Below are 15,298 nucleotides of genomic sequence, written 5' to 3' on the forward strand. Positions count from 1 at the left end.
ATATATTAATATTATAAACTTATTAAAATATATTTTAATAAGTTGTACTGAGGTTATCAGATATGACAAAATTGCCTATCATATCCATTTATTCACTATTGAATTTAGATTTTCTGACAATGTTTCAATATATTTCTAATTTTGAATATATTACATATTTTGATGATTTTAAGAAGTGATTTGTTGTATATTACAATTTTGCTGATGTATATAACATTTTATATTTTGAATGTCTGTTTAATTTTTATAATTAATAGACATTCAAAATATTACTATTAAGAACTAGATTTGCATGTGCATGTTTTTTTTTTCTTAAATGCTATGATGTTGAAACTTCAATATAAACATATTTGAGTCCAAGTAAATCAAATTAAGGTTGTTTGGCAATGAATATTTTATAAGCATTTTCAAAAGTGCATATAAAATATACAATAATGATTTTTATTGCATATTTTGCAGATTTGACCAGTTTCAGAACTAAGTGCTTTATAAACTTTATAGCTTATTTTCATAACTGTAAATTCTATTTTGTTCAAATGACCTAGAGTCTGTTTCTGATATCAGTGAGGTAGATCTTTTTTCACACACACACAGTTCAAATGAGAAATATCATTCTTCCATCCAATTACAGATGAGCATGAAAAATTCAAATGTTTTTAATTTCTACCATTTTTCTCTTTTTTAAAGCCCCTCAAAAACAAACATGTTTTGCATTGCCATGGAAATCTTTTTTCTTCAAATTCTCAAAATCCTTTGAATTACTTGAATTACAGTTATTGTATAAATTTTATATTTATAAAATTAATATTGTTAAAATTAAATCTTTCAAAATATTGTGCAAATGTAATGTTTAATTAAATATAACATATAATTTCTTATTTGGGAATTAAACATTAATATCAACTTTGATGTTAAATCTATACTTTGTTAATAACTTCATAACAGTGTATACTCATTTCTTATCATTTGTACAGGGCTAAAAACAAAATTGTTATTACTTTAGACCAGTGACATGTAAGAAGGAGGAAACTAGGTTAATCCAGTTATCCTCAAATATCTTGTAAAAAATTTTATATATAGAAATAATCTCATTAATGATTGATTAGATAGCATAGAAAGTTATGAAATTTTATTGGACATGTAATTTTATTTGTAATTGACTTGAATGCACTCCTCCTACATCAGTGTTTCTCAACCTCTAACGAATCGTCGCCCCCTTCAATAAAACCATTACGTAGTATCGCCCCCTTCACTTCAAAATTCCGATGCCGAGGGCCAAGGCTAATGCTACATTCGTACTGCATTGAATAGACTAGTGACTATTATAATGTTATTTGTTTAATTATTGTACATTATAACGAATAAAATATCTAATTATTCTTAATATAATGTTTTACTATATCGCCCAGCCTATTTTCGCCCCTCTAAAATATAAGTTGTTACTAATTACCCCTCATCTAGGTGTAACATAATAGATATTAGTATGACTTGCTTGCAGACAGAAGTATGCAATTCAACTTACAAAATTTTAAAATTGTAATATATTGCACATATGTATGTGTTATAAAAATGCCAGATCATTATGCACTGTCATTATGCATGTAAAAACCCTGAAATGCATTATCCATGTTAATGCATTATCCATTATCCATGATAATGATCTGGCATTTTTATAACACATACATATGTACAATATATTACAATTTTAAAATACAAATGCAGCCCTTAGTTATTAATTTATTTTATTTTAGGATTTGTTTATTTGTATTTTCTCTTTTGTATAAGTAATCAAGTTTAATTCTAATAACAAAAGAAAAAACAAATTGAAAATATTAAAATTAAATGTATTTCATATCTGCAATAACTGTTGAAACTAGATACAGTGGTACCTCAGGTTACGAATGCCCCAGCATACGAAATTTTCAGGATACGACATGAAATTCGAACATATTTTTGCTCTACGATATGAACAAAAACTCACCATACGACGTTACATTAGTTCGCATTTTTCATTTGTTTTTCTTACTACAGTTATTTTTTTAAATGTATTACTTGGCTTTAATTTGAGTATGTTTTTCGTGTTGGAACGAATTATTTGGTTTTACATGTAATTGTACGGGAAAAGATGATCCACCTTACGACATTTTCATGATATGATCTCAGTTTCGGAACGGATTAATTTCGTATCCTGAGGTACCACTGTACATGATATGATATATTTTAACTCTACAACAATAATAGAATTGTCATAAAATTTTACATCAAAAATAGCTTCTTCAAATATACAAATAATAAAATTTCCAAATATTGGCAGAAAAAAATAAATTTGAAATGGAACACAATATTTCAAATGCATATATAATTTATTAATTTATAATTTAAAATGGAACATCCATTTATTATTTATGAAAAAATAAAGATTGTAATTATTGAATCTACAATTAAATAACAATTTCTTAGAAGAATTAGCATATTGTATTATTTATCTAAGATATAAATTTGACAAATACTCTTATTTTTATAATTACCTGCTTATGACAAATAAACTTCCCATTGTGTATAACAGTGCAAATTTTCTAGCTTTAAATAACAAAACAGGAACATATAATCCAGCCTGTAAATAAAAAAAAATTCATAAATATTTTGGATCACTTATAATTTCATAACATGAACATTTTGTTTAATTTTAATTAATTTATATACAAATTTTCCAACATGCTTGGTTCCACAGAATTGACAAATTTATGACTTGGTCAGACTAACTAATGTCATGTGATAACAACTCAACAATATGCTGAAGAGCACTATTTATATGCCTATAATGTCTATAAAGCACTATGGACTGCTAGAAATTTATATTATGCCTATATTAAATGTGGACTGGTATTTATGTTTTAAATCACCAACATTTGTATCTTTTTACATGCTAGACCTAGGATTAAATGTAAATAAAGAGTTAAAAATCCTACAACATAGAGATTACCAACAATTGCAATGTAGACAATGCAAATGAATACTTGCTGTAGATCAGGGAAGGACAACCCTTTTAAATGTATGTACGAAAATTGCCAAATCTATGATGCAAAATTTTCTCAAGTGCCAGCTGAAATTTTCAAAAGATTATTATTTAATCTAGTGGCTAGATGATGCTTTGGGAAAGATAAACTTAGCAGATCTTCCACTAAAATTGGCAACCTGCTTGTAAGTCATTATATTGCAGAGATTTATATCTTGGAAATAAGATATTTGTTTCATTTTCTTATTATTACTAAAATAGTTGATACTGTTTGTTTTTCTTCATTGCATTTTTTATGTAGTGTCTTTCAATGGTATCACTCTACTCAATAAAATTTTATTCTATTTAGTTAAAATATCCAAACATCTTCATTGACTTGTATATTTACTTTTTAAGGTAAACCCTGGCATGCTGGAAAAAATCATTGGCATGCCAAGGATTGTTCAGTCCAGATAAACCCAATTCCATCTGTGGCCATTCAGTGAAAAAAATTTCTGCAACTGCCAGACTTAAAGGCTTTCTTATAATTCTGTTGTTTAAGAGAGGAACAAGAAAATCAGTAGTTAATCCTTATATGCAAAAAACACTATATATTAATATACTGAATATTATATTTTTATTTTAAAATGTCTACGATCACCATATCTATTTCTCATAAAAATTATTATTATTTTATCTCTTCTGTTCAAAATGTAAACAAAATATAAATACATCTAATAACATAAATAATTTATTTATAAATAAAATAATCATGAAATATAAAATAATTTATTATTAAATATCCATCCTATAATTTGTTATACTTTGTTAATTTATGTTAAATTATTAAACTTTTTCTGTCTAAAATAGAACTAATGAGCAATTACTTATTGTTATACTACTTGTTATACTACTTATTGAATTAATGAGCAATTAGTTATTATATATCATACAAATCAACAGACAGACAGACAATGGAAATTTATAGGTCTACAATTTTTTTCAATTGCAACCCAAAAATATCTCAATACTAAAATTATGGCTTAACTTTAGAGCTGAGAGTGTATAACATAGTTTCTATGCAATGCCTTTTTGAAGAAAACTTAATATAAATTATAACTTTTACATTATAATAATTATAAATTAAATATTTAATAATAGTTGAATGTATTCCACAATGAAGAAAACTAAATTAAATAATTTGACATTTTTTAAGGGCATGATATAAGTCCATGATTAATTAAAGAAATCATTCAATTGTTATAAAGAAAATTGCATAAAATTTATAAATAAATAAGTGAAATAATATGTTATTCAATACTCCTTCACTTTAATAACTCAGTTTACTTTTATCATTTTTTTTAGTTAAGAAAGTAATAAAATATGAAGACATTGTTAATTTTAAAAAACATCAAGAATAAAAAATTCTGATAAACCTTAACTTATCTGTTTATTAATATATATAATGTAAATTTAAAATATCTTACCAAACAAAAACATAAAATTCCCATTGTAATGCATCCAATAAAACCAAAAATTTTTTGTCTTTTACCCTGAAAAATATTTTTGAATTAAAAAAAAGTGTTTAAAATTAATAATATAAACTTATTTAAATTAGTATAAATTATTACATAATATTGCTTTTGTATTATTTATATTACAATAAGAACAGATTGTAAAGATGTCAACCTTTACATCTTAGCCATCAAGAAACACAAATTATTTAAATTATAAGTAAAAATTGTTGCTTTTTAAATAACATATTTAACATATATTAAGAATCTAATTTCATTTAATAATTTTTGCAATCATTTATCCTTTTAATTTTGCATTATACAGCAGATATGAAAAACAACATAAATTATGTATTCATGTAGTTATGAATACAAATTTAGTATTTTCATGCTCTTGATAATTGCTGTTATTATTAAACATTTAAATAATTACTAATAAGCCTTCTGAAATGAAAATTTTGCATAAAAAATCTGAATATTTAGAGAATTACTACTGCTTTTCCTAGACTATATGAATCACTTTAAATAATAAAAGTCCACAAGTGGCCAAGTGAATAACACCACTAAACACTTGAAGTTGGTTATTGGTTTAGAACTCACCAATAGCTTGGCCACAGTTTTCTGGATTTTCTCCAAATATCTGACATGCATAAAGGGGCCAGTTTCCCATAGAAAATTGCTCTTTGGAAGATTGCTCATAAGTTGCATTGCCATATCCCATCAAACTAAATGATAAATAATCTAAACTCAGCTACAGAATTTCAAATGAAAACATTTTGGTTAAAATGCACTACAGAATAAATATAACCTTATATATATATATATATATGTGTGTGTGTGTGTGTGTGTGTAGGCCTAAATGATATTATATGAAAAAAAATATACATTTTTGTTTTTTCAATCATATATATATAAATGAAAGAAATGTTTAAAACATATATTTGTTTTATTATTCATTTTTTTGGCTCTTTTCACTCTGATGGTACTAAGATAGTCTTTTTCTACGCCCATCACAGCACAGTTTGGCAAGGCTCACAATGCGGGTAACGAGGGTGCCAGTCTCAAGTTATGCAAGTTGTAACAGGAACACATTGAGAATATCACACAATATTGGACTCATTCAGCAAGACCATTCCCTAAACAAGTTCAGCATTATGTGGGTAGCAACACATTGGGTGTTGCTACTCACATAATGCAAGACTAGGCACCCAGGTGGGGAAGGATAGGATCCCAAAACGTCCAGGACAGACTACCCACAAAAAATTCTAGTGGTTGCTCATTCAGCTTCAATCTCGGGGCCCCAGAGCAGTAAATGCCTAAAAATGTTAGTGCAAGATATTTGTTTGTTTTGTAATATGGAACAACAGACAACTCCTAAGCAACTCACCAATGCTGGAATCAGAGGATCCTCTTCAGCTTCTTTAAAAGAATTGTTATTGTTCTTACTAATAAATTTGTTTTCCGGAAGCTTAGTAAACCAATATGTTATCGATTTTGTACTTAATCCCTCGGAATTCGATTTATTGTTCCTCGAAAGATATTCTTTTAACTGCGAATTCAATTCTGACATCTTAAAGTTTATTTCCTTTGCTTATAACTTTAGAAAATAAGTCCTTATACAATCAAACAGTTATTATTCTATTTTTATGAATTTACAACACGATTAGCCAATTAATAAACATCATAACTTAACCGAAACTTGTTTGTTATTGTTTTCCTCTAAACATCCCATGGATTTTATGCGTAAAATACGCCCCCTGACGATAATAATTTACAAAATTGTTAATTAAATATTATTATTTAAACTTCAGAATGAAATATAATATATTGTTCTTTATAATAGATGAATAAACTTTAAAAAATAAGTAAATAATATAAAAACACTAAATCGATTTAATTAAAATAATAATTCTTTGGTTAAAATGTNATCGTTAAAAATTATTTTTTTATTTTGTACAAACAAAATAAATATATTGAAAAATATAAAAATAATAAAAAATTATACTTCAGATGTTAATTTAGTGTCAAAAACGTAAAATATTTGAGTAGCCTAAGACATAGCCAAAGATTGCAACGCCACAGCACTGGCGAAAATTTAAATTTGCCGACTGGAATTCTTTTGGATGATTGACGTTTCAGATGATTGACTTTCGGAAAATCGACGCTCTACTGTATATTAATAGTTTAAAAGATGATATTGATGTTACGGCTGCATAAAAATACCTATTGTATATATTTGATATGAATGGTAAATCCTATTTCTTCCGTAGCTCTTTTATACAGTAAAACTTGTGTAAACCGGAATCGCAGGATAGCAAATATTTTTTTCGGTTTGACAAGTTTACGTTTTGAACAGGTTTTTTCTAACATAGAAAATCGCTCCATTCCGAAGAATGTTTTCCGTTTAAGCTGTTTACTTTTTAATTCGGTTTCGATTTGGACAGATTTTACCGTACACTGTATAATTTTGGTAAATATCTTAACTTTAACATAACCAGAAGAAAGAAATACTTAAAACCCAGAATCGGACAATTAATTACTGCAAAATATAGGAATCCCACTGCGCAATTCGAAATTTCCATTATGCATTTTGTGTCCAGTTACACATTAGGGTTGCGATGTTAGTATGTTGTACAATACATTAAAGATTTTTAACAAAATTTTTCAATTCAAAAATTTTCAACAGCATTTTTATTTCCCGGGATTTATTTGAATCTTGAGGTTTAATCGATGAAATTCGGTAAATAATTTTATACTCGAAAAAAGTAAACATATTATTATTATTATTAACTTTTTGTCCTTAGCTGCTTTAAATCAAAATTAATAGAAAATTTTAAATTAAATTTTGATTATATAATATTATAATATAAATTAGATAGAGAATTGGTATATACTTTTACTTATTAAAGATAAAATAATTTCTGTATTGTCTATCATTTTAACACAAAAGATGTTTGTTTGTTTGGTTATGGCACCGCAACACTTGGCCGATCTGCCTAGGCCCTAGGGGATGCCTTCTGGGAGGTCTTTTTAATGGAAACTGGCCTCTATTCAGGCGTTATAGAAAACCCGGAAAACTCCACGTGGCCAGCCCACAGCCGAACTCCCAGTGTTCAGGGAACGAAGACCGCTTGGCCACTAGTGAGCCAACACAAAAGAAAATACTGTACTGCAGAAGTCCTATTTAATTAACACCTGGACTGTAGCTAATAGGTCTAATGCTGGTTGAAAAAGAGTAAAATGCTAGTCACAATTTTCTCAGCTTGTCGTCTAATCTTCCAATGATATGCAGGATGGCCGAGCGATCAAGATGACAGCCTGCCGCTCTGGGGGACCGGGATCGAAACCGAACGGGTCAAAAAATCCCCAGAAATTTTTCGGGGGTGGTCCGTCCGGATATGTCGGGCCCCATCCCTCACCACCCGGCCGCCCCATTGTGGGCCTGGCCGAACCCATAATGGGTCTGCTGAAAAGAGGTCCCCTTAGTGCCTACAGAGACGAAAGAGCTGTAGACCTAAAAATTCCCACTGTCGTCCGTCCATCCGTCTGTATGTCTTTCCTTAATTTCGAGTGGTGTAGATGAAAGTCGAGACCAGATATGGAAAACTTAGGGGCAGGAGGCTCCGATTAACCATATACGAACTTCCGGTCTAAACCGAAAATTACGTGATTTAAGTTCAGTGAATGGTTGTCTCTTTAATCCGAAAATATTTCTTTCGGTAATAAATGTAACTAGGGAAAAAAGAAGTGTATAAAGTTCTTAAAGGTACTAGTAATAATGTTTTTGTTATTTGACATCTCTACGCATTTTAATTTTTAATTTGTATTTTTGTAAACTCAATATCTGTAATTGTAATTGTAGTGCACTGAAGAGAAACTGGAAAATGAAACCAGTTCGAAATGCATATGAATTGAAAGTACAATAAAAGAGTTTCTGGACCTGACTTGCTGTAAGATAGTCTACGGAGAGAAATATTTTCGGATTAAAGAGACAACCATTCACTGAACGAATATACAGCTACAATTAGTAAATTCAATACGTAATTTAAATTCAAAAATTTTTCCCAGAACGGGATTATATATGTAACCGGCATGACTCTGTTGTTATCAGGAAAAGTATGATGTACAGGGACAAGACACTACTAATTTGAGATCGAGAGTATATATTTTAAATGAAATAAATGAGAAATATGATTAATTAAAAATTGTAGCCTGACATTTTGACGATGTAACAATAATTTTTGCTCGTTATTTATTAATTCGATCACCGTTCAATCTTAATTGTTAGATATGCACAATGTGCACTGTGCGCCTGCACTGATATAATTTACTATACAGTATGCGCGCTATGGTTGTGAATTACAGTAGAGCGTCGATTTTCCGAATCAATTGGGGACTGGGGTTGTCCGGATAACTGATATTTCGGATAACTGATTTACGTACGAAAAAATAGTTTAACGTATCCGATTTCGAAATTTTTCTCCGTAGCGTGTCGCTTCGCGTTGAATTTTCGTCGATGTCAAGCGTAACGAAGACTACTGCATCGTTAAAAATTATTTTTTTATTTTGTACAAACAAAATAAATATATTGAAAAATATAAAAATAATAAAAAATTATACTTCAGATGTTAATTTAGTGTCAAAAACGTAAAATATTTGAGTAGCCTAAGACATAGCCAAAGATTGCAACGCCACAGCACTGGCGAAAATTTAAATTTGCCGACTGGAATTCTTTTGGATGATTGACGTTTCAGATGATTGACTTTCGGAAAATCGACGCTCTACTGTATATTAATAGTTTAAAAGATGATATTGATGTTACGGCTGCATAAAAATACCTATTGTATATATTTGATATGAATGGTAAATCCTATTTCTTCCGTAGCTCTTTTATACAGTAAAACTTGTGTAAACCGGAATCGCAGGATAGCAAATATTTTTTTCGGTTTGACAAGTTTACGTTTTGAACAGGTTTTTTCTAACATAGAAAATCGCTCCATTCCGAAGAATGTTTTCCGTTTAAGCTGTTTACTTTTTAATTCGGTTTCGATTTGGACAGATTTTACCGTACACTGTATAATTTTGGTAAATATCTTAACTTTAACATAACCAGAAGAAAGAAATACTTAAAACCCAGAATCGGACAATTAATTACTGCAAAATATAGGAATCCCACTGCGCAATTCGAAATTTCCATTATGCATTTTGTGTCCAGTTACACATTAGGGTTGCGATGTTAGTATGTTGTACAATACATTAAAGATTTTTAACAAAATTTTTCAATTCAAAAATTTTCAACAGCATTTTTATTTCCCGGGATTTATTTGAATCTTGAGGTTTAATCGATGAAATTCGGTAAATAATTTTATACTCGAAAAAAGTAAACATATTATTATTATTATTAACTTTTTGTCCTGTTTTATTATATAATATTCTTAATACCACTAATTTACTACTACTCAAAGGACTTGCCAGACCACAGTTCTTTAATTTAAAAGTTGACTAAGAGAGTTCTTTATTAAACCAATATGTAGCCTACAGTACTGTACATTTCAGATTCATCAATACTTTTCATCAGTTGATTTGTTTTTTCATACAGACTATATATTTATATAATACTTTAAAATATATTTATACAAATATATGTGAAAAAAAAAACAAATCGATAAAGGATATTGGTGAGCCCGAAATGTACTGTGTATATTGGTTTAATAAAGAAATTTCTTATTCAACTTTCAAATTAAAGAACTGTGTTCTGATAAGTCCTTTGAAGTAGTAGCAAATTAGTAGCCATTAATTTAAGAATATTATAAAAGTATACAGTACATATTTTATCTTTAAAGCATAATTAAATTTTCCAACTGACTGATCGAGTTGTAATGGTTTATGATGCATTTGATCATTTCTCAACTGTGACATATTTTCCGAATGAAACTATTATACTGTATTCGATTTTGGAAGGGTAACCCACCTCTCTATAGCCATAACGACTCGACCCCTGCAGACCAAAATCCTAAACTGTAACATTAATTAATAGAAGAATTAAATAGGATTCTAATGCAAAAAGCAGTTTGATTCTATATGCTTCTGTTTTAGAGAATTTTAGAATGCATTTCTCATAGAAGTATTAGATTTTTATCGCCATCTGCTGGAAGATCGCGGAAGATAACTAAAGAGGATGGATGCAATCAAATTAAAGATGAGCTTTGATATGCGCCCTTCGATACGGTCCCGTTTCTTATCACCCAGTCGTTCCCATTAAGAGCATACTAAAATAAAAAAGATTTTTATTGATCGTAAGGAGGAAGAGATTTTATATATACTGTATACACACACACACAAATATAGTCCCTAAGTCTTAAAAGTCATGTAGACCCTCTCACCACAACAATAAATAAATATATTATATTAACTTATAATTGTGTATTTCTCCATCCCGTATTAAGGATAAACAAAATTATATATTTTTTAAGCACATTATAAATTTTATTATTTTTTTTTTATTTTTATGATGATTCGCAAAATGTATTGTTTGTCTCCTTCGAACCTTATTGATTCAAAATAAGCCAATAATATTCACTATATACATATATAACTTTCAAGAAGGAATTAGTTATTTTAGTAATTTCGTTTACTATCACTAGATGGCAATAGTAAACTCATGTCCAAATAATAAATATACAGTAATCGTCCAATCCTTATAGGCTATAGAGCAAAACCAAACAAAATAAATAGCGAAAAAATTATGTGAACGTTACCAGACAATAAAAATACCTAGAATGTAGTCAAATATTCCATTAAAAAGAGCATACATTTATGCAGGCTTTATAAATATTGAAATTGCATGGCGTTGTTTCTGTCCTTTAACTATCGAGACAGTTTGTTACTATGATATTTTATTGTATGAAACCTACAGTAATAATGTGTCTTTGTAGCATTATTACTGTAGGTTTCATAGCAGACAGATGTATCCAGGACTCTGAATGTGCCGCAGAGTGTCATATTCAGACTTTGGACCAGATTTTAAAGAACAGAAGATATTGAACATCAACTAGAAAGTAGACTCGTGAGTTAACTATTTAATTAGATCGTTATTTGACATCAAAGTTGAATTAGAATCTGAAAAGAACGAGGGTACACGATCCATTTCATGAACATCATAGAAAGAGACCGGATGGTTGATGGTGGTATCATGGTCTGGGGCATTAAGCATATTGCCTCCCCAATAGCTGCATTGAGCTTCATGTTTTTGCAAGGAGTGTCAATTCTGCAAGAAGATGCAAAGACGAGGTTTCGCAACCTTACTTGAGACTTTTCCGACGTGCTGTGGATGCAGATTTTATTTTCATGGACGATAATGCCCACGCGTGGGGCTCCAATTACTAATGACTGCCTTGATAGTGAAGATACTCGTCGCATGGAATTATCAGTATATCTTCGAACCTAAATCCCACAGAACGTGTGGATGCTCTAGGAAGTGGATTTGCATCTCATCAGCCTTCACCAAGAAAACTTCGAGAAGCTTTTGTTCAAGAATGGATTTTGTTCTCGACAGAGCTGATAAAAGTTATAACCATTATGAACAATCACTGCACAGCATGTGTGCGTGCAGGAGACAACTACACGCCATATTTATCATTTTCTGTGAAAAAAGAAATTTACCACAATGTTTAGTACTTTTTATTATTGTGTTTGGTTTAATGAAATTATTTTTGCTTTCAATTATTTTGTTTCATAAAAAATACAATGTTTTGTTTATACGTTAAGTTTCGCACTGTTCTAAGCAGTAGCTCTCGAGATATAAGCCAAATTAATGGTTATGCTTGTTTCATGGACATGCTTATATTAATAACATTAGTGTCACTGAATTTATCGTTAATAGCATATCTATGAGAAATTTTTTTTGCCTGTAATTAATATCACACTCCTTAAAATGTAAGATTAAATTAAAATTCTGTATTATTAGCTATAAAATAAATCGGACTAGACATTATGTCAGCTTATCATCATTTTAACTGCAAACAGTAACAGTTTCAAGAGTAGTTTAAGCTGATTTCGAGAAAAATTTATTATGAAAGAATAAGTATAATTCTTTATTATAAGAATTTGTCTTTCCAAGTCGTTTGTCTTGGAAATTTTAACTCTAAATTAACGAATTTTCAGTTTATTTCAGCCAAGTATAGGCAAGCACATAAGAATTACGAAGATAAAGACTTCATTTATATATGCAAAAATTGCAATTGTCAACAGTAGCGCTTTTAAGATATATAAGTACTGTACATATAAGTGATAAGATATAAGACATGAAACAAGATATAATATAAGCAGAACAATATTAATATTGATTAATTGCAATATATCTTTAACAAAACGCATTAATAATGTAAAAAATGTAACAACAAGGTAAAAATTAAACAATAAATAAATAATAACTGAATTATAACAGAAAAGTTTTTCTCAAAATATAAGAAATTGACTTATAAGATACAAAAGAATAAGATTATAATGTATATGATCTACCCAAATAAAATCATAAATAATAAAAGTGTAGTAACGTGTTAAATTTCATGCAAATCTCGACGTTTTGCGACCCCTAAACTCCCAAAAAGAAGGAAAAAATTTTCGGAGTGTATGTATATATGTGTATGGGAAGAGTGGGTCTATTTCGTCTGATATCTCAGGATGTAGTAAAGATTAAGAAATGAAATTTGACTTGTATATAAGTTATAAAAGCCAAATTTCGTATATTTTTTGTATATAAGGGGCGTTGATGCTATTAAATTTTGGCGTGCGGAACTCAAAGAGATAGAGGGAAGAGATAAATGGAGTCCGATCCCTATCTCCAGTGGGGTCAGGCAACGAAAATTTTACTAGTTTTTGGTATTTACAATATTTTTAAAACGCTATCTATTCTTTTTTGACTTTTTACAATAATTAATAATATAAAAGTAATTTACTAAATAACATCTCGTAACAGGTGGTGCCATACAAATTTTTAACTTTCAGTTGTCATAGTGTTTTTAAACATTAAATATTTTTTTAAATGAAAATTTTTATCGTAATTGAATAAAATTACTCCTTTTAAGGTTTTATTACTTAAATTTTACATCCTAGTATAAGTATTTTGAATGATTAATATCAATTTTTTAGTTGTTTGCTTGGTAAATAATATTTCCTTCGCACTTGATTGCTTGTTGCTCTCTCTTTTGATTGTATGTATTTTGGAATTAAGCACAAAAATTGCTACGGCGAATTTATCAACATGAACACTTTTTTTCGACGGAAAAAGTAGATTTTGTTTCAGCTCTATTAATTAAAATAACATAAAATTTTATTTTAACAATGATATTTACTTTTCATTTTTAGTATTTTATAGTTTCATCTGGAATTAAATAAAATACAGGTTTTAAAACGTTTTACGATCTCTTAAGTCGTTTATGAGGCATAAAAAGAATGTAATACGACTTAAACATACTTTTCAGTTTAAAATTATTTAATTTTATTAATTCTAGTCTATTAAAATATAAATGCAGTCAATACTCCGATAACGACCATCTTTTACGTCAGATGGCCGTTGTTCAAAGATTTGACTGTATCCATATTATGAATTCTGCTTTACTTTTATAAATGTTATATTTCAATATATATATATATATATATTTGAAGAAATGCCAAGAATTTTAATGACTTTTATAGATTTCTTAAATAAAATTTTTAGTTTTTAGATCTCGAATATTTATGTAAAGGAGGATGTGATTAATTTGATTTTACGTTTCACTACATCACATTTCCCAATTGGTGGATAAAACCGAATGGATAAAACCATTGAACACTGGTCACGGGTTCGCGTTTTACCAAAAGTCTTGTTATTAATATATTTTTTAAAAATCACATTCGATTTAACCGTCTTTCGGTGATAGAGGACACTCGTCCTTCTCAATTAATTCGTTAAATCGAGATTTTACTGTATTTCGATATAAATTGTATTGTATCATTATAATAGGCCTATATTTTCATTGCCGTTTACAGCGCATTAAAAGAAATGCAGTTAATATATAACTTCCTACAGGGGTAGTAAAGAAACTTTTGAGTTACTGCTAACAAACATCCTTTAGTGACCTTACTGTTTGTAATGTAAATGAAGTTTTTACTGTTTAATATCATGTTAAACATAGATTGATAGATAATAGGTGTTCTAAAGAATTTTAGTGTCATTTAGGACAATTGGTTACGGTTATGAGGAGATAGAATTTTTATGATAAAAAAATGGAAAAATACTTGTCGATATTCAAATTTTTTAACATTCGAATCGTTTTCTGAAACGTATTAGATTCGGATAATGGGATATGGTTGGATTCTGATCATTTAAAAACAAAATTATTAATTAATATCATTTAAAAGGTTAAAAAATAAATTACAGATGAATATTTTATATCGTTTAACTGTCGTATCAAATAACTATATTTAATTCTAAATCCAAAATAATTTCTACATTCGAACAATCTAAAGTATTTATTCTCTTTGCATTCGATCAACTCGTTTAATATCATATCATCAGTTTTCAGTTGCCTCCAGAAATGTAAATATAATTTTACAGTATTTCTTTATCTGGAGGCGGTAAGTTGGACAGATGTTTACTACAACTAGAGTTGCCCCTGGAGAATTGTTTCTTTTTTATTCTCGACCGTCTCTTTGAAGACAATGGCAGTTTTTATGTTGTTTCGGCTAGACTAATGAAAGGTATCGAGAATCGCTATTGTCGTCTTTTTATTCGAGCTTTCCAGACAGT

The 15,298-nt window shown here is 28.9% G+C and overlaps 1 protein-coding gene across 1 annotated transcript in view; it reads right to left on the reverse strand.

Moving 5' to 3' along the window:
• The window catches only part of LOC111635627 (protein transport protein sft2-like), a 24,959-nt gene extending 18,717 nt beyond the window's left edge, over window positions 1-6,242 (reverse strand). The window contains exons 1-3 of the mRNA XM_023380643.1: window positions 5,897-6,242; window positions 4,483-4,548; window positions 2,529-2,614 (exon numbers count right to left, since the gene is read on the reverse strand). Of these exons, the coding sequence (XP_023236411.1) occupies window positions 2,529-2,614; window positions 4,483-4,548; window positions 5,897-6,079 (335 nt within the window). The 5' untranslated portion in view covers window positions 6,080-6,242. The remainder of the gene's footprint in view (window positions 1-2,528; window positions 2,615-4,482; window positions 4,549-5,896) is intronic.
• Window positions 6,243-15,298: the final 9,056 nt, after the last annotated feature.

Source organism: Centruroides sculpturatus, unplaced genomic scaffold (genome assembly GCF_000671375.1).
Source record: "Centruroides sculpturatus isolate CEXI.00-Female unplaced genomic scaffold, Cexi_2.0 scaffold969, whole genome shotgun sequence".
In the NCBI taxonomy this organism is placed as follows: domain Eukaryota; kingdom Metazoa; phylum Arthropoda; class Arachnida; order Scorpiones; family Buthidae; genus Centruroides; species Centruroides sculpturatus.